Source organism: Tachyglossus aculeatus, chromosome 24 (genome assembly GCF_015852505.1).
Source record: "Tachyglossus aculeatus isolate mTacAcu1 chromosome 24, mTacAcu1.pri, whole genome shotgun sequence".
Lineage (NCBI taxonomy): Eukaryota > Metazoa > Chordata > Mammalia > Monotremata > Tachyglossidae > Tachyglossus > Tachyglossus aculeatus.
Window position 1 is genome coordinate 20,006,232 of NC_052089.1, and position 26,946 is coordinate 20,033,177.

The 26,946-nt window shown below is 40.6% G+C and overlaps 1 protein-coding gene across 3 annotated transcripts in view; it reads left to right on the forward strand.

Annotated features, from left to right (window-relative positions):
- The window catches only part of ROBO1 (roundabout guidance receptor 1), an 829,371-nt gene that overhangs the window by 694,140 nt on the left and 108,285 nt on the right, over nucleotides 1-26,946 (forward strand). For all 3 annotated transcript variants that reach the window (XM_038766034.1, XM_038766033.1, XM_038766036.1), the window contains one exon: nucleotides 9,448-9,605. In XM_038766034.1, coding sequence (XP_038621962.1) covers nucleotides 9,448-9,605 — 158 coding nt within the window. The remainder of the gene's footprint in view (nucleotides 1-9,447; nucleotides 9,606-26,946) is intronic.

A 26,946-nucleotide genomic window follows, 5' to 3' on the forward strand; every position in this document is an offset into this window, starting at 1 on the left:
CCACCCGTTGGCAATCTGTAATCCATCCTCTAAATGAGTTTGCTTTACACCTGATAACCACAAACTGAGAAACCAGAGATCTGGAAGACCTAACTAGGGAGCAGTTGACTCGCCACTTCACAAAGAGGTGAGCTTGTTGTACATGAAAAGAGACAATTTATTCAGTGTTCTCTCTGATGAACAATTAACAGAGCAAACCCATGAAATGAACAGTCAGACTGTTGAAAAAGCATATGTGTGGCTCAAAATTTTAATCTTGGTGGAGCAGGCTTTGTTTCTATCATGTTTGATCCCATATTGCTTCTTAATGCTTTTTGAGGGGAAATGTATGTCACTGAATGAAACTGTCATTCTTCCTGCTTAAGATAGTATCTTTAATAAACAGTTATAAAAGAAAAAGCTGCTTGTATAGCCATTTAACCTCTTAAGTACCTGGAGCCAGGGTTTACTGGCATGAATCTAACTGCTAGCAAGGGGAGTTAATTTGTTGAATAGCTGACCAGAAAGTGAACAATCCCCAGAGCTGTGCATCTTCTTAGAATAAAAGAAGGAAGTACTCACAATAATTTTTTGTTATTTCTTTGAGGCTATAAATCTCAAGGTATTGGTCTTTGTATGTTTTAGATGGGTATTTTAGTTCAGTGGTTTAATGTTTCACTGACCTCTTATTGCCCAATGCCTCCCCATTTTTTACATTCTTAATCTGGAGTATTAGACTAGGATGGGAGCTGCAAAGGGGTAGATGAAGAGCTCTAAATATAGGCCGTAATACGCCTTCACTTCTTTTGGGAGCAAGAGAATTAGGTGAAATAAGTGGTTCATAAAATTCACTTGTCTTGGTGAGCTCGTTTTGAAGACTCCTTGAAAAGTCAAATTATTGAAGCGTTCAATGCGGCTTCTGTTACTTGCTCCTCTATTGTATACACTCTACTTTTCATTCATAATGATAATGGTTCATAATAGTTGTGGTTTGTGTATTTTAAAACGAAAGTTGTGTTTCACTGTTTACAAACTGAATCATAGCAATTATAGTTAACCTCCAAAAAAAATTAGCATGCCCCCAGTAGCAATTTAGTTGATCAGAGAATGTGGTAATTCTTTATTTAGGTTTGGTCTGTCTTAAAATAGTGGTATCATGAATGACGGAAGTCTAAATTTTTGTAACAAATCATGTGGTACCTCTTAAAGTGAAGAACAGGGAAGCATTGTATTTTTGAACCATTTCAGTCATCCACTTCATTCAGTGTTCGGAAGTTTGGTCTTTAAAGGTTGCTTTTGCTTCCAGTTCTTCAAATTTGTGTTCTAATTGAGATTCCCCCAGTTTAATTTGTTTTCCAGCCTGTGTTTTAAATAACCATTTTAATTCCTTGAGCAATGAATTTTGTTTCTGATCTGACTTTGCTGTCATGATCTAATTGGTTCCCAGATTATTTCATTTAGGATTTTGTTTCCTACCTATTCCACCTACCTCAGCACTACAACCTCTCTTTGTACTAGCAACATTTCAAAAGAAAAAATTACCCTAGCAAAGTGTACTGGGGTATTGAAACTTTTCTTAAGAAGTTTAGATATACTGAGCTGATTTTCATGTTAACAAAATTTAGATTTTTGAGAAACTATCCATGACATTGCCATAAATGGATCCCGACATAGGGAAATCTATAGGAGGATATTCAAGGCAAGTGAATGTTTACTCAAAGAAATACAGTAGAATTAAAATGTGATCACTGCATTATCTTAATTAGAGCAACTCATCTTTAAGATGACATTGAGATGAGAATAATTGATATACAATCCCAGGTTTAAATCTCATCTCTGAAGATAAATACCTTTCCCAAAGGACATATATATATATGTATATGTAATGTACTTAAAATCTGAGGATCTATCCTTTGAAATATAACTTCCTTGCTTTGTTTCTGCAGTCATCTCTTCCTCTCCCCCTCCTCCCTGCTGTTTTCTCCTCACAATGTCTTTTAAATTGTGAATAATCACTCTGTGTCTTTCTATCGCTCATTAGTATTTCTTCCCAACATCATCTTCTCCTCCAGGTCAATTTTGTCCTAATCGCCCACCAACTCTGACCTTCTATTTCCTTCATCCTCTTTTCTTTTAGTCATTCCTAGGTTTATTGATTTTTCTAAAGTTGTTCAAATGTGGAAATACAGGGAGACTGGAAAATTGTTCTGGAGACAGACTTACTTTTCAACTTCTTCTTATCCCCCCAAACACACTCCAGCTCTTTGATAGGTGATCATTATTTTTTATTAAAAATTGGGGCATTGGAAAACCAGCTTAAATTCACATATCTTTTCTTCCGTCCCATTGAGTAGAAGAGAAAATAGAGATAGGAAGAGAGAGTCAAAGTTCTCTATCAATTTGGGACCCCAATATCATAATCCCGCAATTCTCTGGGACTCAGTTTGAGTTTGTATTGAGGATATTCCAGCTTAGATGTTTCAAGGCCGTGGGTTTAAAATGAGCTCCTGAGGTTTGGTACAAGGCAGGTTCACCAGTGTAGCCTAGACAATCCCAATCCTAGGATTTCAGCATATTCCTAATGTGCAAAAATCCTGAACCATCCTTATTGAATAAGGACAAGTGGTCCTTAGGAGCCGACTGGCTCATAAAATATTGCTAACATGAGAAAAAATAACCTGATTTTATAGTATACTGACATAGTGAGTCTTAGGCCACACATTGAGTCCCTGGCAAACGGGTTTAGAATTTAGCTGACTCGGTTATTTGCTCTGTAGAAAGGCAGGCTATCCTGAGTCCATTTTTCACTTTTACATTCACCAACCCTTATCAATGGGATTCTTTGTCCTCCTTTCCCCTTCGAGCAGCTGAAAAATTTGGCAGTTCTCTAGCCAGTGACTAATAGCAATACTATAGTTTTTCAGAGTTAATGAACGATGTATACCCTAAGTGCCATACAAACATTGAATAATTTAGTCCTCACAAGAGCTCGGGCAGGAAGATATGCCCAGCACTCTTCACTATTGTAGAGGAGGATTCTGAAAGAGAGAGATCTGCTAAACTGCTTTGTCACATAATAGGATTGTTAGGTCAGGGCTCAGAAGTATCTGTCTTAACCCCTATAATACTATCCTGTAACTTTCCTTGAATGCACAGTTGAAAAAGATCCTTCTACAATCCAAACTTTTTATTAATTCAGAGAGCTCTTTGCTCTGCACTCTTCTCCCCTTAGTCCAAATTGGGGCAATCGTACTCTATTTGCTATAGACCTAAATTTGTAGTCTCGTAATCACTTAGTCTGGGAAGCAATAGAAGGGTATACAGGTGGTGTAATAAAAGGCAGTCCATGTGAATTTTGGAGGGCCTTTGTTTTTGCAAATTGTTTGCAGTGGAAATCTAGTCATGTTGATATTTGTGAACCCCTAAAACCAGATGCCATTAAAAAAATATATATTTCTTACCCAGCACATGGTATGCCATGACTCTGACCAAGGTATAATTTAAGATTTAAAAATAGAAGAAGTTACAAGCTATAAAAAAGTGAAGAAGGACATAATTATGGAAGATGACCCAGAAGTGTATTCATCTTCAAATTACAGAGAAAATACATGGCCTTTTAAAAACTACTCCTAATTAACCCTAGACTTTCTGTAGTGTTGACATATTTATGCCCCATCTGTTGAAATGCCTCACTGGACTCCTGAATATAGAAGCTGGGATGGGGTGCTGTTGGGGTGAAAAAGAGAGGAGAGAAGAGAGGGAATGATTTATGTTGATAGGTTAGTTGATACTTTCCACTTCCTATTGTGTGACCATGACACTTGGTATCCTGAAAGACAGTTTGTAAATTTCAACCATTTTTTTTGGTACAGGCGCTTTATCAGGAATTCAAGTATAATTGGATAGTATTTGTATTATTTAGAATTTCCAACTGCTGCTTAACAGATGTGAACAGTTAGTGTCATTGTAATAATTAGTATTTGTGAAACAGCATGGCCTACAGGAAAAAGCATAGGCCTGAGAGTCAGAGGACTTGGGTTCTAATGCCGGTTCTGCCATTTGTTTGCTCTTTGACCTTGGACAAGTCACCTAACTTCTTTATGTTGTAGTTTTCTCAACTGAAATGGGAGTGGGAATTAAATACCTGGTCTCCCTCCTACTTAGACTAAGAGACACACTGCGGATATAGGGACTGTATCCAACCTGATTATCTTGTATTTATCCCAGAACTTAATATTAATACTTAACAAATATCAGTAATACTAATAATAGTGATATTTGTTAAGCTAAGAAATTATGGTTTACTATGAAGTGCTACAAATGTAAACAAATAGCACTTCTGAACCAGAGCAGATTTAAAGTTAGTTGCTGATAATATAATTGCATTAGATTAAAACTGTATTTTCCTATGATTATTGCAGTGTAGTGCATGACAATGTAATTTCAAATCCAAGAATACAGTTCTTATGCATGCACTGGCAGGTACATATGCAATTTCAGTTTTAGAAAATAAACTGACAAAAGATAGAGATATGTTAAGTGAATTTCCCCCTCAATATGCATTCTACATAGGCTAGTACTGCGCTTATCAACTTCATCAATTTTTCCCAGGATGCTTATTTCTAATTAAAATGCCTACTTTTAATTAAAGCTGCTTGTTGCTGGGCCCCTTTGCGACTCATTCTCGTATTTAACAAGAGGTGTTTCTGTATAGCATCCTGGAATATTCTCTGCTGGGAATTTTATTTTTTGCTTGCTCTTGACCAAGGCAGGTTGCAGTGCTGAACAAGTTTTATTTTCTTCTTTAAAAACCCAAATGTGTGACATCCCAGTGTCATGCCTTTATAATGGAAAGATGTTATCACAAAACAATATTGTGTCATCTCAGATGCCTGCACACGTATATATGGGCCTACCCAAAAATGTACGTTGGATGATTGGGGCTACTCCCCTGTTTGAGCACAGGGTTTGTAGAGTTGGGCAGCTGTGTGCTTTGCACATGGTAAGCGCTTAATAAATGCCATCATTATTATTAACTAGTGTCTCCCGGAGCCGAACAATCCATGGCCTAGATTGTCTAGTTGGCCTAGAACTGTTGGTAGCGTTATTCTAAAGCTAGAAAAAGTCTAAATAGTTCTAGCTTCATGTTCAATCAACTGAAAGAGAGATTCACAGGTTTTTCTTCCAATATTTAGGGAACAACTTGAATCAAGTCGAGCAGCAGCGTGGTGTAGTGGATAGAGTGCGGGCCTTGGAATCTGCAGGTCTTGGGTTCTAATCCTGCCCTGCCACTTACCTGCTGTGTGACTGTGGGAAAGTCACTTCACTTCTCTGGGCTTCAGTGACCTCATCTGTAAAATGCCCCACATGGGACAGCAACTGCGTCCAACCCAATTTGCTTGTATCCACCCCAGCGCTTAGTACAGGGCCGGGCACATAGCTTTAAAAAAATACTATCATTATTTTAAAAATTGCCATCATCAGGTCTGTCTTAGCCATTACAGACAGGGATTTAGAGTGGGGAATTGTGTGCTCAGGCAAACTTCCTTCTTATCCTGTGTTTGCCTGTTGGGCACCTGCAGGCAGAATGGTGGGTTGGAGAGGCAGGAGTAGGGACTGGACTTTCTAGGCCTTGTCCTTGATTGCGTGGCCCTGTACTCCTTTAACATTGTTTTCATGCCAAGTGTTGCCTTACACAACTTCCATAATCAAAACAGGTGTTTCAGAATACAGTCAGTACAGACTACGCCACCAAGAATTCTATGGGCCTCAATTCCCTGGGACTTTGTGGAATTCTCCAGTGAGAAGACGCTGATTGAAGAGTGTTTTTTGTATTTGAATAAGGTTTCACTGTAAGTAGGATGATGCATTCACTTTCAGAAAGAAACGAGTAGGATAAGACTAATTCATATAGTTCATGACTAGTTCTGGAGTCGGAGTCTATGGCTGGTCTCCATAGCTCAAGGAAACAGAGGTGTGAGCAATCTTCCAGTTGTTTTTGCCTCACGGAGAAAGCCTCAGGGATTATTCAGCCCTAGAAATGGATGCAGTTTGATCCCTTTAAGTGTTCCTACTTCTTCAAAGGGAAGAATTGTGATAACAGGTGAAGTGAGTGGAATGTATTTGCTCCCTTTTTCAGTCCATAGACAACATTAAAATACTCTCCCAAGTGCTCTGCACATTGTAAATGGTCAATAAGCACTTGATTAATAACAATCATAATAATAATTATAATTATCATGATGGTATTTGTTAAGAGCTTACTATGTACTAGGCACTTTTCAAAGGGAAGAATTGTGATAACAGGTGAAGTGCGTGGAACGTATTTGCTCCCTTTTTCAGTCCATAGACAACATTAAAATACTCTCCCAAGTGCTCTGCACATTGTAAATGGTCAATAAGCACTTGATTAATGACAGCCATAATAAGAATTATAATTATCATGATGGTATTTGTTAAGCGCTTACTATGTACTAGACACTTTACTAAGCACAGGGTGGATACAAGCAAATTGGGTTGAACGCAGTCCCTTGTCCCACGTGGGGCTCATGGTCTAAATCCACATTTTTCAGATGAGATAACTGAGGCCCAGTTAAGTGACTTGTCCAAGGTCACACAGCAGACAGGTGGCAGAATTAGAACCCATAACCTTCTGACTCTAACCACTAGGCCATATTGCTTCATGATTGGAGTAATTGTTGGATACAATGAGAGCAAAATTTGCAACTGGACATGACTTTTTAATATCAATTTGTTAATTAAACAGAATGATGCAGGACAGGGACTGTGTCCAGCCTAACTGACTTGCATCTACCCTAGAAAAGTGCTTATTTTTTGACATTTGTTAAACACTGTGTCAAAGTCACGGATAACAATAAAGGTGCTCTCTTAATCAAGACTCTCTACATTCATTTCAGTGATCTACCTTGGTTTTATTCCAAGTGGCTTCATGTAGAGAAATGTGCATGTGTTTCCCCCTTCAAAACTAAAAGGGCTTGTTTTGTATTAGGAAGTATTTTCTGGTAATACACCTTCTTCATAATGAAACATTCTCAATTTACAATGAATACTGAATACTTTTTTTGACTTTTTGCAAGATTGTCAGAGCCTTGGGCAAAACCGGAATATGTGCATACTTTTCAGCTGAAAAAATAATTACTTGACTTTATCAGTCGAGTAATCTTTAATAGATTACATTTTGTTAGCTTTTCATTATGTAATGTAAGAGCAAAGTAATTTATAGTAAATGGAAAAAAAATATTTTGATGTACCTATGGCATGGACCTTTGATATTTTCTCCTCTGGCGTTTTATTATTCATTGATTTAGTTTGAGAAATGGTGTCAGTTGTCAGACAAAGTATAAAGCAAACGAATGGACAAATTGCACAAGCAGTTTGCGTTTATTAGGCAAGAATTATCATTTTTTGTTGCTTTTGAAAGTATTGAAAATCCTAAGAGTTGCTGCTATCGATTTATGCTGTTTTCTAGGTTTGAGCAATTTTCTTAAACCTTCTTGGTTTGATTTCATTTAAGAGAAGGTATTGTGAAGTTTCTTGTGTAACAGTCTCATAAACATTAGTTTTCCTTTTGTTATTCAGTAACAATAGGTAGATATTCAGTGCAGTATAATTTTGGGTGTTTTATCGTTTTAGGTGTTAATGCTGCATTAGTTTGTATTGGAAATATCTTGGTAACGCCTTTGTTTTCCCTCTGAGTTTCTATTTGTGCAGTTCACGTTATCAATCGATCAATCAGTGATATTTATTGAGTGCCTTATCACCAAGTAGGCAAAGGGCAAGGTTGTATACTTGAAATTTCTCTACTCCCTGTTACAATAAATTCTTACGTCAAGCAGTCACCTCTTTATGTCATTTAAAAAGTAAGCTTACATTTCTGGGCCTGCAGTGGCCTAGTTTTATCTATCACTTCATCCATTGTGTGTGTCTGGTTTGGAGAAAAGAGAGGGCAAGAAGTGAAGAGAAAGAAAGATGCTTTGCAATCTTTTAAACTTGTTTGAGGTTTTGGACCCCAGATGCAAGTAAGATTTGGAGCCAGTGGTTACAGTACTATACTGTGGACTTTAGTTATGTAATCCATGAGGCTATTTTAAAATATTGGGTTGGTGACTTATGGAGGGAGGCAGGGGAATGTCTGCCCACACACATTTATATATAAATATATATATATATATATATATATATATATATCCATACTGAAAATACTCATAGTTTTACCCCACACATGGAGCTTTTATGGTGGGGGGGAATCTTTTATTAATATAATATAAGCCATCTGTATATTTTAATAGAAAAAAGCTAACCCTCATCTCTGTGGAGTTCTGGAATTTATAATAATGAAATAAAAATCCCCAGCTTCATTATTAGTTTCCCACTTTCCAAATGGATTGCACTATCTTTCCAGTACCTAAACTGGCTACTTCAGGGTCAGGATTTAACCAAAATCATTATTAATTTGTTGCTTAAATCTCTTTCTTCTCTTTTACATATTTACTATATGTGAGGAGTCTCTTTGGTTTTTAATTTTTGATTACCCGCATTATTTTCTTCACATTTTCTTGGTTCACTCCTTTTGTTTTGGGAAAATACTTAACAGCAACTCAGCCTGCAATACTCTTCTGTGGAAAATTTGTTTGTTCAATTCCAACTTGGCTGAGCAGGCCTCCTCATATGTACTATGTACAATTGTCCAGTCTAGAATTTTATTACTGTGTAACAGTTTTGGAATTAATTAAGCTTAGAGAATAAGAAGACTGTGTCTTCTGTAAATATTTTTTATCCAGAAAATAAATCATAACCCTAACTTGGCCACATCACTGTAAACATCTCTGTCTCCCCTGACAATGAACTTGGATCCAAGAACCACAATGGAATCTTCGTTTAATTCCTTTGTAAAATCCTCCACATTTTTAACTTGATTAACATCAGCTACTACAAGAGATGCACAACCAAAATTACTACACACACACACACACACACACACACACACAAAAAAAAAAAAAATCAGTGGGTTTTGGTATGAAACTCAATTTCCTCCTATTATTCTTGTAGTTTTTGCGATCCACCAGTATTGTAATTTGAGGTCAAACAATTATTCAGGTCTTCATCTGGGTGTTAGAAATAGGACTGTGATCAGTTTGTTCCATTAAGCAAGTGGGAAGTGGAAGATTACAACCTTGATTTGCAGAAAGGAAAATGCCAGTTGAATGTTAACAGAAGTGTTGACTTCGAAAAGTGAGACACTGGAACAGATGCTGACTCGGAAATGTGGTACAATTGCCATTATAAGATATTCTTGAAGCAGGAACAACCTGGATGTGCCGGACACTGAATCGTGCATCACCACAGCTCTTTGCAATGACTCATCATAGCATCCATGCTGGGTTAGGCCAGGGGCTTGGGTACATATATCACCATTAAAGAAAGTGATCTACTCTTGTTTCCTTTCAGTATTACGCGATGATTTCAGACAAAACCCCGCAGATGTAATGGTGGCTGTCGGAGAACCTGCCGTGATGGAATGCCAACCTCCACGAGGCCATCCAGAACCCACTATTTCGTGGAAGAAGGACGGATCGTCACTGGACGATAAAGATGAAAGGATTACGGTTAGTATGGATTTGACAGTGAGGAATATGCCTCAACATAGATGGAAAGATCTTTAGTCCATAAAGAAAGAGTAAAAATGTCTTTGGGGCATTATGAGCCTATTTATTCAGGAGGTTCTTCTTCATTTTCCCTTTTTTTGGGGGGCGGGGGGGATATGTAGACCCCCAAATAAGCAAATGAACACACACTATTGGGTTTGGGTGGGGGCAATGAAAGTTATACTTCTTGTTTGTACATCTTGGATTGATTGCACACTAATCAATCATGGGCACAGTGTGGCCATATGTCAAATTAAAGATTTGCAAGGAATTACCCTGTCCCATATACTCTTTATGGTGGGTTTGGCTTTTTAACCCTTTTTTTATCATTCCTATGTGACTCTTCGTTTTCAGTAAGGCAGTCCTCTCCTAAAACCTGCCTGTTCTGTAAACTTATTGGAGGTTGCTCAGGGAGTCATTCAGATTTACACTGAATTTTAAAATTGTATTTTGTCGCTTATAATCACTATCTGATACTACTGATGATTAGATATCCTACTTTGGAGAGCGTATTAGAAATTATATGGAGAAGTATTTCTGATGTAAGGAAAAACAGCATCTGACTGCAGCCCTGCTCTCTCCATCCATCCTTATTCAAAAAGGATGACTCATGGTCCCTTTCTGATTGGGTCCCTTCCACTTTCCTAGATGCTTACGGTCTCTGAAGACACTCTTGGGAGTTTGTCGGGTAGGGATGGGAGAAATTGAATGAGAAGTGGAAGCAAAATATCCATGTTTTAGATAGAGGAAATGGTTAAAATCCTTAGGAAAGTAGCTTCTCCTCACCCCGAAAGTGGCAGGTGAGAACCAAGTATTATCCAGCAACCCTTCCCAGGCATCTCAGATTATCTTTGCCCAGATTATCTTTGTCCAGAAACGCTCTGGGCATATTACTCCCCTCCTCAAAAATCTCCAGTGGCTACCCATCAATCTGCGCATCAGGTAGAAACTCCTCACCCTGGGCTTCAATGCTGTCCATCACCTCGCCCCCTCCTACCTCACCTCCCTTCTGTCCTTCTCCAGCCCAGCCCGCACCCTCCGCTCCTCCACCGCTAATCTCCTCACCGTACCTCATTCTCGCCTGTCCCGCCATTGACCCCCGGCCCACGTCATCCCCCGGGCCTGGAATGCCCTCCCTCTGCCCATCCGTCAAGCTAGCTCTCTTCCTCCCTTCAAGGCCCTACTGAGAGCTCACCTCCTCCAGGAGGCCTTCCCAGACTGAGCCCCTTCTTTCCTCTCCCCCTCGTCCCCCTCTCCATCCCCCCATTTTACCTCCTTCCCTTCCCCACAGCAGCTGTATATATGTATATATGTTTGTACATATTTATTACTCTATTTATTTATTTATTTTACTTGTACATATCCTATTTTATTCTGTTAGTATGTTTGGTTTTGTTCTCTGTCTCCCGCTTTTAGACTGTGAGCCCACTGTTGGGTAGGGACTGTCTGTATATGTTGCCAATTTGTACTTCCCAAGCGCTTAGTACAGTGCTCTGCACACAGTAAGTGCTCAATAAATACGATTGATGATGATGATGATCTCAGGGTCTGAAACATCCCATTCATCCTGTTTGTCTTAGCATCACCTGGCCTCTTGATAAGGCCTAATACCTGCCTCCTGATTCATTTCTTCTACACCCACCTGATCCAGCTCTTCTAGGTGTGGTGTCCTTTCTTCTGCAAAGTCAGCATCTTAGTCTTCTTGTGGAGTCAGGCCAAAGAGATGTCCCCAAGATGGTTCCGTAATTGGCATGACGTCCATCCGTGATTGGCTTAAACTCAAATGTGGTGGTGGCGATCTGGCCGTGTAAGATTTCAGGGATCTGGCCTCAGCCCCAAATGTCACACCAAGCTAGCTCTCTTCCTCCCTTCAAGGCCCTACTGAGAGCTCACCTCCTCCAGGAGGCCTTCCCAGACTGAGCCCCTTCCATCCTCTCCCCCCCATCTTACCTCCTTCCCTTCCCCACAGCACCTGTATATATGTATATATGTTTGTACATATTTATTACTCTACTTATTTATTTATTTATTTTGCTTGTTCATATCTATTCTATTTATTTTATTTTGTTAGTATGTTTGGTTTTGTCTCCCCCTTTTAGACTCTGAGCCCACTGTTGGGTAGGGACTGTCTCTATATGTTGCCAATTTGTACTTCCCAAGCGCTTAGTACAGTGCTCTGCACACAGTAAGCGCTCAATAAATACGATTGATGATAATGACCTGTTTCCCCCCTTGTGGTGAGAAGGCAAGACTGTAAACTTTGCCAGCCACCATGTCCAGGTTGTTGGTGGTATCTTGAGAGGACAAGGCTAGGACTGAGATAGCAGCAGAAGTGCAGCGTAGCTCTGACAGGATATGTGTTGGAATTGAGAAAGGACTAAACGGAAAGGCTAGAGATTTTGGATCCTGGCATGTCAGGAGCAAGATGTTCCATGTTCCAAACTGTCAAAATGGTGCCAACTTATTTCTAAGGCTCATCAGTGATGGGCTGGCCCATTAGGATACTGGATAAGATTAGAAAGCTGGCATAGGGTGTGTTGGCCACACCTGGTTCTGAAGGGTACTTGTATGTCGGGAGCAAGCTTGAAGGGAGAATGCCCCAGCAGGCTATTCCAGTCCACTTCTGCCTACTCCCTTTTCTCTTACTGGGATTTTTGGTAAGTATTTCAGATCCAGTCCTGGTCTGATCTGATAAAAAAAAAATGTAAAAAAATTACAGCTGTTCTGAGTTCCTTTAAAGATATGTCCTGAATATCAACTCCTCTTCCTACCTCACTATTCCTCACCACTCAGGTCTCCTGTGACCTAAAAAGCTTTCAAGAGCAGGGATCATGTCTGCTAACTCTGTAATTTCCTCCCAATCAATCTATCAACTGCTTGAGTACTTATCGTGTGCAGATCACTATGCTAAGCACTTGGGAGAGTGCAGTATAACAGATTTGGTAGGTATTTTCCCAGCCCACAATGAGCTTACACTGTAGAGGATGAGGCAGACATTGAAATAAATTATGAATGTATACATAAGTGCAGTGGGACAGAGGGTGGGATGCATAAAGGGAGCAAATCCTAATAGAAGGGTGATGCATAAAAGAGAGGGAGTAAAATTGGAAGAGACCTCTTAGAGGAGATATGACTTTAATAAGCCTTTGAAGGTGAGGAGAGTGGTTGTCTGCCATCTATGGCAGGGAAGGGAGTTCTAGGACAGAAGGAGGACATGAGAAATGTGTGAGGCATAGTATATTGGCTGGGTTGTAGTAGGAAATCAGCAAGGAAAAGTAGGAATGGGCAAGGTGATTGAGTGTTTTGAATAATAATAATAATAATGGCATTCATTAAGTGCTTACTATGTGCAAAGCACTGTTCTAAGCGCTGGGGAGGTTACAAGGTGAACAAGTTGTCCCACATGGGGCGCACAGTCTTCATCCCCATTGTATTTTGAGATGATTACTATATCAATCAATCGTATTGAGTGTTTACTGTGTGCAGAGCACTGTACTAAGCGCTTGGGAAGTACAAGCTGGCAACATATAGAGACAGTCCCTACCCAACTGCGGGCTCACAGTCTAGAAGGGGGAGACAGAGAACAAAACCAAACATACTAACAAAATAAAATAAATAGAATAGGTAGGTACAAATAAAATAGAGTAATAAATATGTACAAACATATATACATATATACAGGTGCAGTGGGGAAGGGAAGGAGGTAAGATGCAGGGGATGGAGAGGGGGACGAGGGGGAGAGGAAGGAAGGGGCTCAGTCTGGGAAGGCCTCCTGGAGGAGGTGAGCTCTCAGTAGGGCCTTGAAGGGAGGAAGAGAGCTAGCTTGGCGGATGGGCAGAGGGAGGGCATTTCAGGCCCCAGGGAGGACGTGGGCTGGGGGGTCGATGGCGGGACAGGAAGGCTGAGTAGGTGCGAATGAGGTTGTCCTTAATGTAACTTGGTGCTAACAAGGGCCTTTTTCCCGGGGTGGGGAGGGGGGCGGAGGGAGTCAGCCAGGACCGGACCGGGAAGGGGGTTGGGGGGCACTAGAAGGAAGATCGCTTAAGTTGGGGGGTGGAAGCAGGGGGCGTCTATGGCGGCGCTCGGAGGAGAGGAGCCTTCCGGGAGCAGCAAGGCCACGCGGTGTGATGGCGGGAGGGTGGGCGGGCCTCTTGGGAACCAAGTCCCGGGCGTCTGTGGCGGCGCTCTCTGAGAAGAGGAGCCTTCTGGGAGCAGCAAGGCCGCGTGGTGTGATGGCGGGCGGGCGGGCCTCTCGGGAACGGAGTCCCGGGCGTCTATGGCGGCGCGCTCTGAGGAGAGGAGCCTTCCGGCAGCAGCAAGGCCGCGCAGTGTGATGGTGGGCGGGCGGGCGGGCCTCTCGGGAACGGAGTCCCGGGCATCTATGGCGACTCTCTGAGGAGAGGAGCCTTCTGGGAGCAGCAGGGGCCACGCGGTGTGATGGCGGGCGGATGGGCCTCTCGGGAACGGAGTCCCGGGCGTCTATGGCGGTGCGCTCTGAGGAGAGGAGCCTTCCGGCAGCAGCAAGGCCGCGCGGTGTGATGATGGGCGGGCGGGCAGGCCTCTCGGGAATGGAGTCCCGGGCGTCTATGGCGGCGCGCTCTGAGGAGAGGAGCCTTCCGGGAGCAGCAGGGGCCACGCGGTGTGATGGCAGGCGGGCCTCTCGGGAAAGGAGTCCCGGGCGTCTATGGCGGTGCGCTCTGAGGAGAGGAGCCTTCCGGCAGCAGCAAGGCCGTGCGGTGTGATGATGGGCAGGCGGGCAGGCCTCTCGGGAATGGAGTCCCGGGCGTCTATGGCGGCGCGCTCTGAGGAGAGGAGCCTTCCGGGAGCAGCAGGGGCCACGCGGTGTGATGGCGGGTGGGCAGGCGGGCCTCTCGGGAACGGAGTCCCGGGCGTCTATGGCGGCGCTCTGAGGAGAGGAGCCTTCCGGGAGCAGCGGGGGCCACGTGGTGTGATGGCAGGCGGGCCCCTCGGGAACGGAGTCCTGGGCGTCTATGGCGGCGTGCTCTGAGGAGAGGAGCCTTCTGGGAGCAGCAAGGCCACGCGGTGTGATGGCGGGCGGGCGGGCCTCTCGGGAACGGAGTCCTGGGCGTCTGTGGCGGCGCCCTGAGGAGAGGATCCTTCCGGGAGCAGCAAGGCCGCGTGGTGTGATGGCGGGCGGGCAGGCCTCTCGGGAACGGAGTCCCGGGCGTCTATGGCGACGCTCTGAGGAAAGGATCCTTCCGGAAGCAGCGGGGGCCACTATATGACAAGAAGTGTTCTCAGCATTGGGTAGATACAAATTAATCAGGTCAGACACCATCTTTATCCCATTTGGGGCTCACAGTCTAAGTAAGAACAGGTATTGAATCCCCATTTTACAGATGAGGAAACTGAGACTCAATCGTATTTATTGAGCGCTTACTGTGTGCAGAGCACTGTACTAAGCGCTTGGGGAGTACAAATCGGCAACATATAGAGACGGTCCCTACCCAACAAAGGGCTCACAGTCTAGAAGGGGGGAGACAGGCAAAAAAACAAAACAGGCAGCCCGCCAAGCCTCCGAGTTGCCCCCGCTGCTTCAGACATTCCCGGAAAAACTAGTTCCCGACTGCTGGAATCATAATGATCATAATGATAATAATGACGGTATTTGTTACCCGCTCATTATGCGCCAAGCACGGTTCTAAGTGCTGGGACAGACACAAGGCAATCGGGTTGTCCCACATGGGGCTCACGGTCTTAATCCCAATTTTACGGATGAGGGAACTGAGGCACGGAGAAGTTGTGGGACTTGCCCAAAGTCCCACAGCGGACAAGTGGCGGAGGCGGGATGAGAACCCACGACCTCTGGCTCCCAAGCCCGGCCTCTTTCCGCTAAGCCACTTCCTTCACAGCCCTATCGATCCACCGACGGTATTTACTGAACGCTTTCTATGGACAGGACACTGTACTAAATGCTTAGGGGAGGATAATAGAATAGAGTCCTTGGGGGCCGAGACACAGAAAATTTAAATGACTTGCCCGATGTCACACAGCAGGACACTGGCAGATCCAGGATTGGAAACCTCCGATAACCAGGTCTTTGCTCTTTCCACTAGACCACACTGCTTTTCCAAATAAGTAAATCATGTAGACCCTATGTAAATTTGTACCTACAGCCCTGAAATATATATTATTTAAAAGTGTTAGCCTGTTGTATGCATAACATTTGTTATGATGCTAAGGTAGCCAATGGATGGAAAATGTGAGGAGAGTGGATAGTAGCAGGGAAGCAGCATAGCCTAGTAGATAGTGTTGGATTGGGAGTCAGAAGGACCTGTGTTCTAATCCTGTTTCTGCCACTTGTCTGCTGTGTGAGTTTGGGCAAGTCACTTCCCTTTTCTGTGCCTCAGTTACCTCATCTCTAAAATGAGGAATAAGACTGTGATCCCAGTGTGGGACAGGGACTGTGTCCAGCTCAATTACCTTGTATCTACCCCAGCACTTAGTATAGTGCCTGGCACATAGTAAGTGCTTAACAAGTACCATAAGTATTATTATTATTATTATTATCTGGGTACCATGCAGCAGTATAGTGCATGGAAAATAGTAAGTACTTCACAAGTGCCATAAGTATTATTAGTATTAGTATTAGTATCTGGATACCGTGCAGCAGTATAGTGCCTGGCACAAAGTGCTTAACAAATACCGTAATTATTATTATTATTATCTGGATACCTATGCAGCGGCTGTTTGGCACTGAAAGGAGGCATAAACAAGCCCGGAGGGCAGAATGTGGGGAAGGAAAGTCTCAAACAAGTTGACATAGCAGAGACCACTGTGGTACAGTATCCATCTTGATGGGAATCAGTCCACGGAGGGTTTGCTCTCGAGCAATACTGTTATATCCATATATGAGGCAGTCTCCAAAATGGAAGCAAGTCCTGTATAGGATAAGAATGGGATTGCAGCAAAAATCTCTTTATAGGCAAACAATGTGGAATGGAGTGTCAGTCACTCATCATTTTTTTCTGACCCACTCACACACAGTTATGATCTCACTGCTGGTAATTTCATCTTCGAAAGTCCAAGATAAATGTAGACGTAATGCTGCCAAGATGATAAATCGGAGACATTTCCTCATGATGGGAGTGGCAACATCTGAAGCGGTTCTATTTTTTAAGGCTACTTGTGGGGTTGTGTAAAGTAGAACTGTTGAGCTGAAAGGAAATATTGAAGTTGTGATGCACATTTACATATATAAGAAATGCACATATTACAAATCAATCCTCCTGGTTCGAAATGACTCCTTACAGGCCATAATTCTTCCTTAAGAAAACCAAGTTTTGGTTTATAGTATGGTGACTCTGGAAAAAAAATGATATTTTAAGTAAAGTCATTCTTTTAATTTTCAGACAATTTAAAAATAAATCCTCATGAAATGGTAAATAGATTTCGCAAAGAATGTTAGTTTTTTCTAGCTTTGCTCTCAAATGCTCACCCTAATTTCTTCTGTCATTGTGATGTGTGCATTTTCTTTATATTTCCCAATGAGGTGAATGAAGATGAAGAGGGGATTACAGTACATTGTGTCTTTATAAAGGGAATTTTCAATTTGCCAATGTATTTCTACAGTTTTTTTGTTGAAAGAATTTCTGATTTTTTTTAATGAGGGCCTTTGTCTGTTGAACTTCTAATGCTCATCTCCCACCTGTGTGAACAAAAACTCACCCTATACAAAGAAAAATATGTCATTGATTTGCAACTGCACCTATACTTTTTGATGATTTTAAATTTAGGCTAGTTCTAGACTTTGAGCTGTTATAGTCCATTCCAATCACTATATTCCATACCTTGCCTCTTTAGAAGATACACTTCCACTGTCTTTGGCGACAGAAGAATTTCTTGTATTGTCTTGCCTCTTCTTTTCAAATAGGAGGATTTGATCATGATCTTAGATTAACTTGCCTCTCTTGTTGCTTTCTTTTGAAATGAGGGTTTACATTGAGATGGGAAAATAAACATAGCTTAAGCAGCAAACGTAAGTGAATAAATTTGTCATATCTGTTTGCATTGCCTAATAGCACTATTAATAATGTAGAATTTCTCAACAGACAAAAAGCAGAAAGCGCAGTGTACCGTAGTTCTCCGTTCAAGTCCAGCTTTAGAGGAATTTTGCCAATAGGTTGATGTTCATACTTAGTAGTACTTAGTAGTACATCTTTACAGTTTTGAAGGAAAAATTTATATTTGCTTTGTAGTGACTGAGATAAAAATGAAAATGGGGCTTCATAGGCAGCATAAGAACATGGAGTGTGAAAGAAAGCTTGTATAGACTCATGTAGCATTTCATTTCTGTCCAGAAGTAAACACAAGGAAAAAAAGAGACAGTATTGCTGAGTGAGTGAATATAAAAAGTTTAGAGATGAAAGTAATACATCTAGCGGCTTAGAATTCTAGCTGTTAGAATTTTGGAATCTCCAGCATCTATACTTCTGTTTCATCATTTAATTGAAGTTAAAGTTATCCTTCCATGTATCGTAAATATCATTTGAAAAAAATTTAAAATTTGTCAACATTATATTGAATTCTAGGTAACCTTAAAAGAAAGTTGATCTACCCAGAACAGTTTCTGTTTGACTGTCTCTTTAAACCTTCTAATCAAAGTGTCATTTCCATTCCACCTGGGATGTCCAGCTGCCACCTTGTTACATGTTGTGAATGAATAATAAGGCTACAGAACAGCCAAATCAGGCCTGAGGGCCCACAGGTTAGACCACATGCTAGGGCCAGACACTAACATGACCAGGGAATAATCAATGTAGCATAATATGAAAGAATTAAGACGTGTTCTCCAGGCATCCAGATGGGTTTGATGGATAGGTTTCATTTTGAGGAGGAGTATTTTAGGTGAACATTACATTTCTGCTATAATGCACTTGTTCCATTCTTGAAGAACATCCTCTTATGGGAAGAATAATCACACTATAGTAACTCTATATTCAATGGGAATTAATGTTAGGACAGAGATTGTTCAAAGATACCATTATGACAAATCTTTTGTGAAAAAATTTTATTATTGTAATGACCACTGCTAGCAGAATGCTTACAGTCTTGCCACTCATCTAATTTTACTGTATTCAGTACTATAAAGTTACAAAATCACAAAGAAATGCAGAGTACCCATCAGCACAATATTGGAAGCCTGAGGCAGGAGCCAGGAAGTATAGCAGTATCATCCCTTGCCCTGTGTTGTGATCCTACACACCACCATTTCTTCCTCTGCAAGATTTATGTATACCAACCTGTGGATTGTGTTGTAACGCATCTGAATTGTGCTGTGGGAGAAACATTCCCTAATGCTTCAACCATGCTACAGCCAAATTACTCAATAAAAAGGCATTTAGGAGCCCAAATAACTCCCCAGATAAAAGGCGCACAAGAACTTCCTCCCCAAACTTCACAGCCTTGAATGATGTTTGTCCTGAATTTGTGGCCGTTTAGCTACTGCGTTGAGTCCATAATTTGTGGTAACAATGCAAGTGAAAAAGAGGCTGAACTGAAATTTGAATGGAATGTAAAAATCAAATCTTTCCAATGCTCACAGTGTCTTACTATTTAATTACCCTTCCTGGGTTGTGGGTTGTTAATGAAGCATTTTATTAGGTGTGGTTGTGGGGAAGGAATGTAAATAGTTAAATGTTGTCTTTCCTTATTGTAGAGAAAATATCCCAGAATGTTTTCCATAATGAAGTGAAGGCATCTTCATTTTTCACCCACTTCCATTTTTTTTGTTTTGTTTTGTGTTAGGTTTCGGGGCGCATAATAATAATAATAATAATAATAATAATAATGATAATAATAATAATAATGAAGTTGGCATTTGCAAAGCGCTTACTATATGCAAAACACTGTTCTAAGTGCTGAGGGGGGATACAAAGTGATCAGGTTGTCCCACGTGGGGCTCACAGTCTTAATCCCCATTTTACAGATGAAGTAACTGAGCATTAGAGGAGGGGTTATTTGTTTTGTTTTTTTACCTCCAATAAAGTCAAGAAAATAGTTTGCACTATAAATTGAAACCAAGATCACAATTTCTAGAGAAGGAAAAATGTTGTGCCCTGAAAACATTACCTCTTTAGATGTGCCTCTGAGAAGCAAATATTGACACATTATCCCTAGGTGATTTAATAGGGGGATGGTTTGCACAGTATACAAAAACTAAATCATTAAGCCTTTGGTACCAACTTTTCATCATGAACCACACAGTGAGTGAAGAGGAGCTGCATGTAGCTCATGAACTGATGATTGGCATTTGCCATCTAACACTGGGGTATTAAAATTACAAAATGGTCCCTGTCTGATACTTATTAGATGGTTTGATAGAGTAGGTGATTACCTTTTCTGGCAGAAATTAGGATCTTGTACTGAGACTGTCCATTAGCCATAATAATTAGCCATACCCTGCCCATTTCTGCAGATAATGGAGAATAGATGCTCTCCATGAATTTCTCAAATACAAGGGCTGGGAAAATGTCCTCTGTCATAATGGGCACCTGAATTTGATCTCTAATACTACGGATATGAAAAAGTAACTCCACCACCACTTCTCTTTGCCTTCTCACTGGGAATGATGATCCTTTGTGTATGGCAGAGTGGCCAATTGCCAGTTCTTATAACTACAAGTCAGACATCATGCATACTGCTAATTGTAGAAATGCATGCATCAGCATTTCTGCTGCATTCATTCCAGCTGCTATTGACAACATCATATGTGTATGCTGAGCATAGTGAATTTGTCTTTATTAATTACTAAGTAAAGATAAAAGGAAATGACATGGAAAAATAATAGTAAGAGAAAATACTTAAAATTTGTTTGGCATGCTTTTTGTATTAGACAAAAAATGCATTGCTCAATCTTTGGATTCAACACAAGAAAATGGATTTCAATTCAAGGAGTTAAGCTGTTTCCAGGCCTAGTTGTGAAATCTCAAGGTTGGTTTTTTTTAAAAAAAAATCCTTTATAAAACCTCACGCCTATCATTTATCCTGAATCATTTTCATTTGAGTATTGAAAAGGAGAACTTGAAAAGCCATTCATCTTTTCATGTTTCAGGTTCTTTGAATTTAAGATAAAAGTTAGAGAGCTGAATAATGTCCATTTTTCATTCCCTTTGTGTGTGGCTGCCTTGTGACATAAACATATTTGAATGACTTGTATTTTTATCTGGAATACATTGTAGCTTGAAATCTCTATTCCTGTTTCTACCTGACCTCCAAGAAGCAAATCACGCACTCTCTGTGCCTTGAAATGTTTTTTTTTTATTTTTTTCTAATACACTGAAGACATTTTGAATATGAAAATTGTCTCTCCTCTCCTCTTCTCCTCGGGACTGGAACCCAACTGCAGAAACATATTTTGTTGTTTCATTGGTCTTTATCACTTGCATATTTGGAAAACCTTCAGAGCATCAGTGAGCTCTAGGGAAAGAACCCGTGCACCTAATAGTTCTTCCAAAGGGGTCACTTTCATACTCTGCCCTCAAGATTGAGAAATAAAAAGGTTTATGGCTTGAGGTAGAAGAAAATAAGTTTCATCTATACCAGGTCTTTTATGAGACTAACTAAGGTTTGGGGAGACTTATCAAGGGGCAGGCAGAAGGTTGCTGTAACAGCAGATTAACACTCCACGCTCTAAGGGACTAGCTTCATGGAAGTGCTACAAGTTACCAGAATGCAGTGGTTTCTCATAAATGTTTATTTTTCCTCTCCAACTTCCTGGGAATCTTTGTAGGTTTTTCACCCCTGTCTAGTTTCATTCTTATGGTAGAAAATCCTGTCTTGCATCCATTCCAAATCCTATACGTGACCTGCAGGTCCTCTTAAAATGTAGTCTGCCTGTGTCTAGCCAATAGTTCTTTTTCTAACCTCTCAATTTCCAAATGGTTCCTTCAAGTCTGTCTGGTTTCTCTGTTCTCACTTTTCTTCATGTTCTTTTGCAGTGTTTCTATGTTGTCCTTCCTATTGCTAGTAAGCCAGTTTTCCCCATTAAATGAAATTGTTTCATCTATCTGAACTCATGGTTTGTTGTAGGAGTCTAAAGGAGAACAGTTTAAGAGTTTAGAACCAGAAATGTGTACTTTCCTTCCCAGTTTTTCCTTCCAGCTCCATACAGTGGGACACTTTTAAGACATACTCATTGGTTCCAGATTTTGTTTGATTGTTTAAGGTCATGGAACTGTTAAATCCCAGGCTGAGGGCAAGAACTATGATTCTCAGCTCTCATTTGGTACCCAATCAGTACTTTTGCTGAAGGTAATGATGTGTATGGCCCTGCAGCACAAAGAGGATGATCTTATTTCTTTTTGCTGAAAAATCAGGGCACTCTCCCAAACTCCAATATCTTTTACTTCCCTCTCAGTGAAGCATAGGGATGGAGAAGGTTTAGGATTAAGGGCTCAGCCGTCTGAGTATCTGTATTTGCCCATTAAACCTCAACACTACAGAAACTTTCCCACTCTGCTCAGGACATACAGGACATTCAGTCACCACTAGTGATAGTTTGACTCCCAAGCAGAATACTCTCAGCACTCTGTGAACAGCAAGCAATAGAAACCAGCCTTTAATCTATTTTACATTTCACCTGCCCGCTTCCAGGCACTGACTCTGCATTAGATCCAAAGGAATCTTGTATTGACATATGCATTAATCTCTGTGGTTATACAGGTGCCCCGGTATGAATTAAGCATTGTAATGGTGAATACACTTTGACTTGAGTCAGATTTTCACAGTGGTATAGCTGCACCTTGGATATGAATTAGAAACTTTGGAAGTTGAATTAACCCTTTTCGGCCACAAGGATATTGTTACTATCTTGAGAATAAGGCTATGTGATTCAGGGAAGTTGACATGAGCAACAAAAGCAATAAGAATATTTATTTCCTTTAACGAAATATAGGTAAATGGGTATATTTTTGGTGGGTTTTGTATAGTTTCCTTTCACTGATAATGTGATACTTGTGGCATGATCCAGTTTGGCAAGAAAAACATTAAAAACTCAAATGACCTCTCTGACTGTCTTTAGCAATCAGATGAGTTCACTTGGCTAGAGCATAATTGCATTAAATGAAGAAAAATGGCACTTTGAGTGGCAGGTTACCATTAAACTTCTTAAACTTCTGTGGAACATCTAGGGTTTGAACCTAACAAATATCTACCCAAAGAAATATTCTTTATTCATTTTCTTTTACTTTGTCTATTCTCACTTAAAGAATGAGACTACTGGCATAAAATAGCCATTAAAAAAAAAAATAGCTAATAGCTTTTAACTAGGAAGATGTTATTTTTGGTATTAGCAAAAGTTAGGGAAGCTTTATTAAATGAAAGTTGACCTGTGAAAATGAAATCTAAGGATCCCCAAGTTGATTTAGGTCATACTTTCAGCTAATGCCAAACTGAAAAAGTTATCATCATTTTGTGATGGATGGGATAAGAAATCCTGTATATTCAAGAATGAAAACTAGTTTATTGTAGCAGATGATTAATTCACCAGATATTGTAAATGACTCAGTAAGTGACCATATGAAGGGATTGGGCCAAGTGTGTCTCTATGTGAAAGTTATGTGGCATTGCCCAGAGTTTAAATTTACAAGTTTTTTTTTCCATTATTGTATTGCTCATACACTCAGTGTTCATTAGAGTTTAAAGTTTTTTTGTTTTTGGCTTTGCACAGTCTTGCTTCATTTTGTGTAAGATTGGGCGAACTGTCTCTTTCAAAGGGATATTGAGACAACAAAATAAGATTATTGATAGAGTTTGGGGGAAATGAAATTCAAACATACCAGTCCTCTGCAATCAAATTTTTCCTTGAATGTTTTGCTTATGAAGGAGAGGTCATTAATTGAGGGGGAATGGCCACAAACATTTTGTTTGCTTCTATATTAAGAGGCTGGAATGCCGAATAGAAACAGTTGAAGACCAAAGGGAAGCTAGAGAACTCTCTAGAACTAACCCGTTTTTTTTTTCTTTTTTATCAGTTGTGGCTGTCCTACAGAAAGGATACGTTCTCTCACCTGTAAATGCTGCATTCACTGTTCTTTCTAAAGAAACTGCAAGTTGGCATATGATGGCAAATTCAACATTTTCAAAAAGTTGAATTTTTTTATTGTTTTGCTTTTTTCCCCAAAGATTTTAGCTTATTCATCATGTGATTTTTGCAGTTTGGTTTACTGGCGTCCTCTGAATCACCAGCAAATTCTCGAGTCCTTTGCAGTCCTTCTGCACAGCAGATTTCCTGAAAAGAGTTCTTTAAATGTTCCAAAAATGAATTCCATCCAGAGTTAAGTTAGAGCACAGCCTCTCCAGATCTCAGGGCACCACTTCCAGCTGGGATTCTGCCAAAAACCGAAATCCTCAGTACGAAAGAATGATACTGACCGACAAGTGGCTGGATGGCATCCAGAATTCCTTTGCAAGGACAGATGGAAAACAAAGCAGAGAATGATTCTCAAATTACACATTTGGGAGATTTGGGTAACCAATCTGAAGAGCTCTGCTTTATAGCTCAAAGTCATTATCAGTTAAGTAAGGAAAGATACTGGAGCACTGAAAAATAAATACAGATGGCCAAAGGATAAATCTAGATTGAGATTCAGATTAACGTAATTTCATCAGAGTATTGAAAGCAGACGTGTTTTCCACTCTGTTTTATCTTCACCCTGCAAGGGTCGCCAAGCAGTTGAGTGTCTTCAGTTTTCAACAGCTGTGATTTATCTGATCGGCCCATTAAATTTACTTAGGGAAGAAATAAAACAATTCATTGATCGCTAGATTTTTAGTGCTGACCTGGGTATTTTGTTCAATTGATTATTAAAGTAGAAGCCAAATTAAATGTATGATTGCCTCAGATATTCAAGGTTGAAGTCTATGACATTGTGTCCAACTCTGTTATCTTCAGGTGAGACATTTCTAAAAAGAAACTATGCTTAGAGCGATGTTTAGCGGAGACGTGATCAATTGGGGGAAAAAATTCTTATATGAAAACAGTGCAATATTAAAGGGTTTTGAAGCTGACAAGGGTGTTTTTGTTTTTTTTTACTGCTATGGGTTAACAAAAGTCTACCTTGAAGATAAGTATGTCTTTCTCCAATTTTCCATTAGCAATATCAAAGTTTGGAAGATAGAATTTGAGGCCATGGAGGACTAAACTGAAAAAAAAAAGTTACACCCTAATTTTATTTTTAGTGATGTATATTTAAATGCTTTTTGAGTTCAGTTTTATAAGGTACAGTTCTATGAAATCCATATTACCATTGAATCCCATTGATTCCTTTGCATTTTAAATTGCTTTTCTATCTTCCTTTTCATCTCTCCCCCTTTTCAAATAGACTTTTTAGTCATTCATAACATGTGAGTAGGTTCTCCTTTTTAGGAGCACTAGGTATTCATCCATTCTGTTTGCATTTTCATTTCGAGACATACTCTTAAAATATTTCCCAGTTTTATCTGAGGGTTCCATTCTCTTCTGATCCAGGGCCTAGTTCTGCATTTCTTGTATTTAAATGTTAATTATCTCAAAAGAACTCATTCAATAGGCAACAGCTGACCACTCACTTTTATCTTTTTACAACTGAGGGATTTCAGTATGACACAATCTTAAGTTTATAAGAAATTCTGCAGGATTCTAACAAAATTACTACCAGATGGTGATGGCTCTTATTCTTGACGTGTACAAATGTAGGTGGATGAAGCTTTATAAGCCCATTGTATCAGAAAATCTGGATGGTTTTAAGTAGACAATTTTTCATGCTTAAAGGTTCTGTGGTGGAGTTCTGTTCTCTCACCTCACCCTAATATTGCTCCTTTGAAAGTAGTGGAAAAATATTTCCTTGATGCATAAAATACTTATTGGTATAAGATCCCTTAAACTACAGCTTTGGAAAATGTGTATTTTTACTGTTTTTATTCTGGGTAATGCCATTCTGTTTTCAATCGGGAAATACCTATGAAAAAGATCAGGTTGCATACATTATTTTAGTGTCTGCAAGCAGCATGGCTCAGTGGAAAGAACCAGGGGTTGGGAGTCAGAGGTCATGTGTTGTAGTCCCGGCTCCGCCGCTTGTTAGCTGTGTGACTTTGATCAAGTCACTTAACTTCTCTGGACCTCAGTTACCTCATCTGTAAAATGGGGATTGACTGTGAGCCCTTCATGGAACAACCTGATTACCTTGTATCCTCCCTAGTGCTTAGAACAGTGCTTGGCACATAGTAAGTGCTTAACATGCCATCATTATTGTCCACTAGTTTGTCAGATTTTTGAGTGCTGGGATGATGTCTACTAATTCTGTTGTTTCCTCCCAAGCACTTAGTGCAATGCTGAGCACAAAGGAAGCACTCAGTAAATACTATTGATTGGTACATACAGTCCATTAACCCAATTCCCTGGGCAAGTGGGCTGTTGTATCCATTCAGACATATTTATTGAGCACTTATTGTGTGCAGAGCACTGTACCAAGTGCTTGGGAGATACAGTGCAACAATAAACAGACAGGTTTCCTGTCCACAGTGAGCTTACCATCTGGTGTGAGGTGTGGGGGGGAGACAGACATTCATATAAACAAACATAAATTACAGACATGTACTGAAGTGCTGTGAGGCTAGGATGGGGATGAACAAAGGGAGCAAGTCAGGGTGATGCAGAAGAGATTGAGAGAAGATGAAAAGGGTGCTCAGTCAGGCAGGGAAGGCCTCTTGGAGGAGATGTGTCTTCGATAAGGCTTTGAAGTTGGGGAGAGTACTTGTTTGTTGACTTTCCAGAAGGAGGGCATTTCAGGCCAAATGCAAGGCATGGGTGAGGGGTCGGTGGTGAGATAGATGAGACACTGAGGCACAGTGAGAAGGTTAGCATTAGAGGAGCACAGTGTGAGGAGAGTAGAGACATGAAGCAGGAGGGGGCAAGGTGATTGACTGTTTTAAAGCAGTAAACCTAACAAAGTACCCAATGCCATTTTGCCTGGGAAGGGTTTTCCTCCCCTCCCACTCTCAGGACTTCAGTCCAGGCCATCATAACTTAGATTTAGTTCAGACTACAAAGTTCCTGGGTGGCCTAAGGGACTGGAGAAACTGGGCATGTCCTTATTTGATAATTCTTCCTTATACCTCTTGGATGTGACTACATCCCTTCTGGGTTGCATACAGACATATTTGAACTTAGCATATATGCGCTTTCCTGCCAGAGTGGGCTGCTGATGGAATAATAGTTAAAGGAAGGAGACTTTTCTCTCATCTTTACCCATGAAGGTGTACTGCTAACATATTGATCAGTCAGTCTGTGGTATTTATTGAG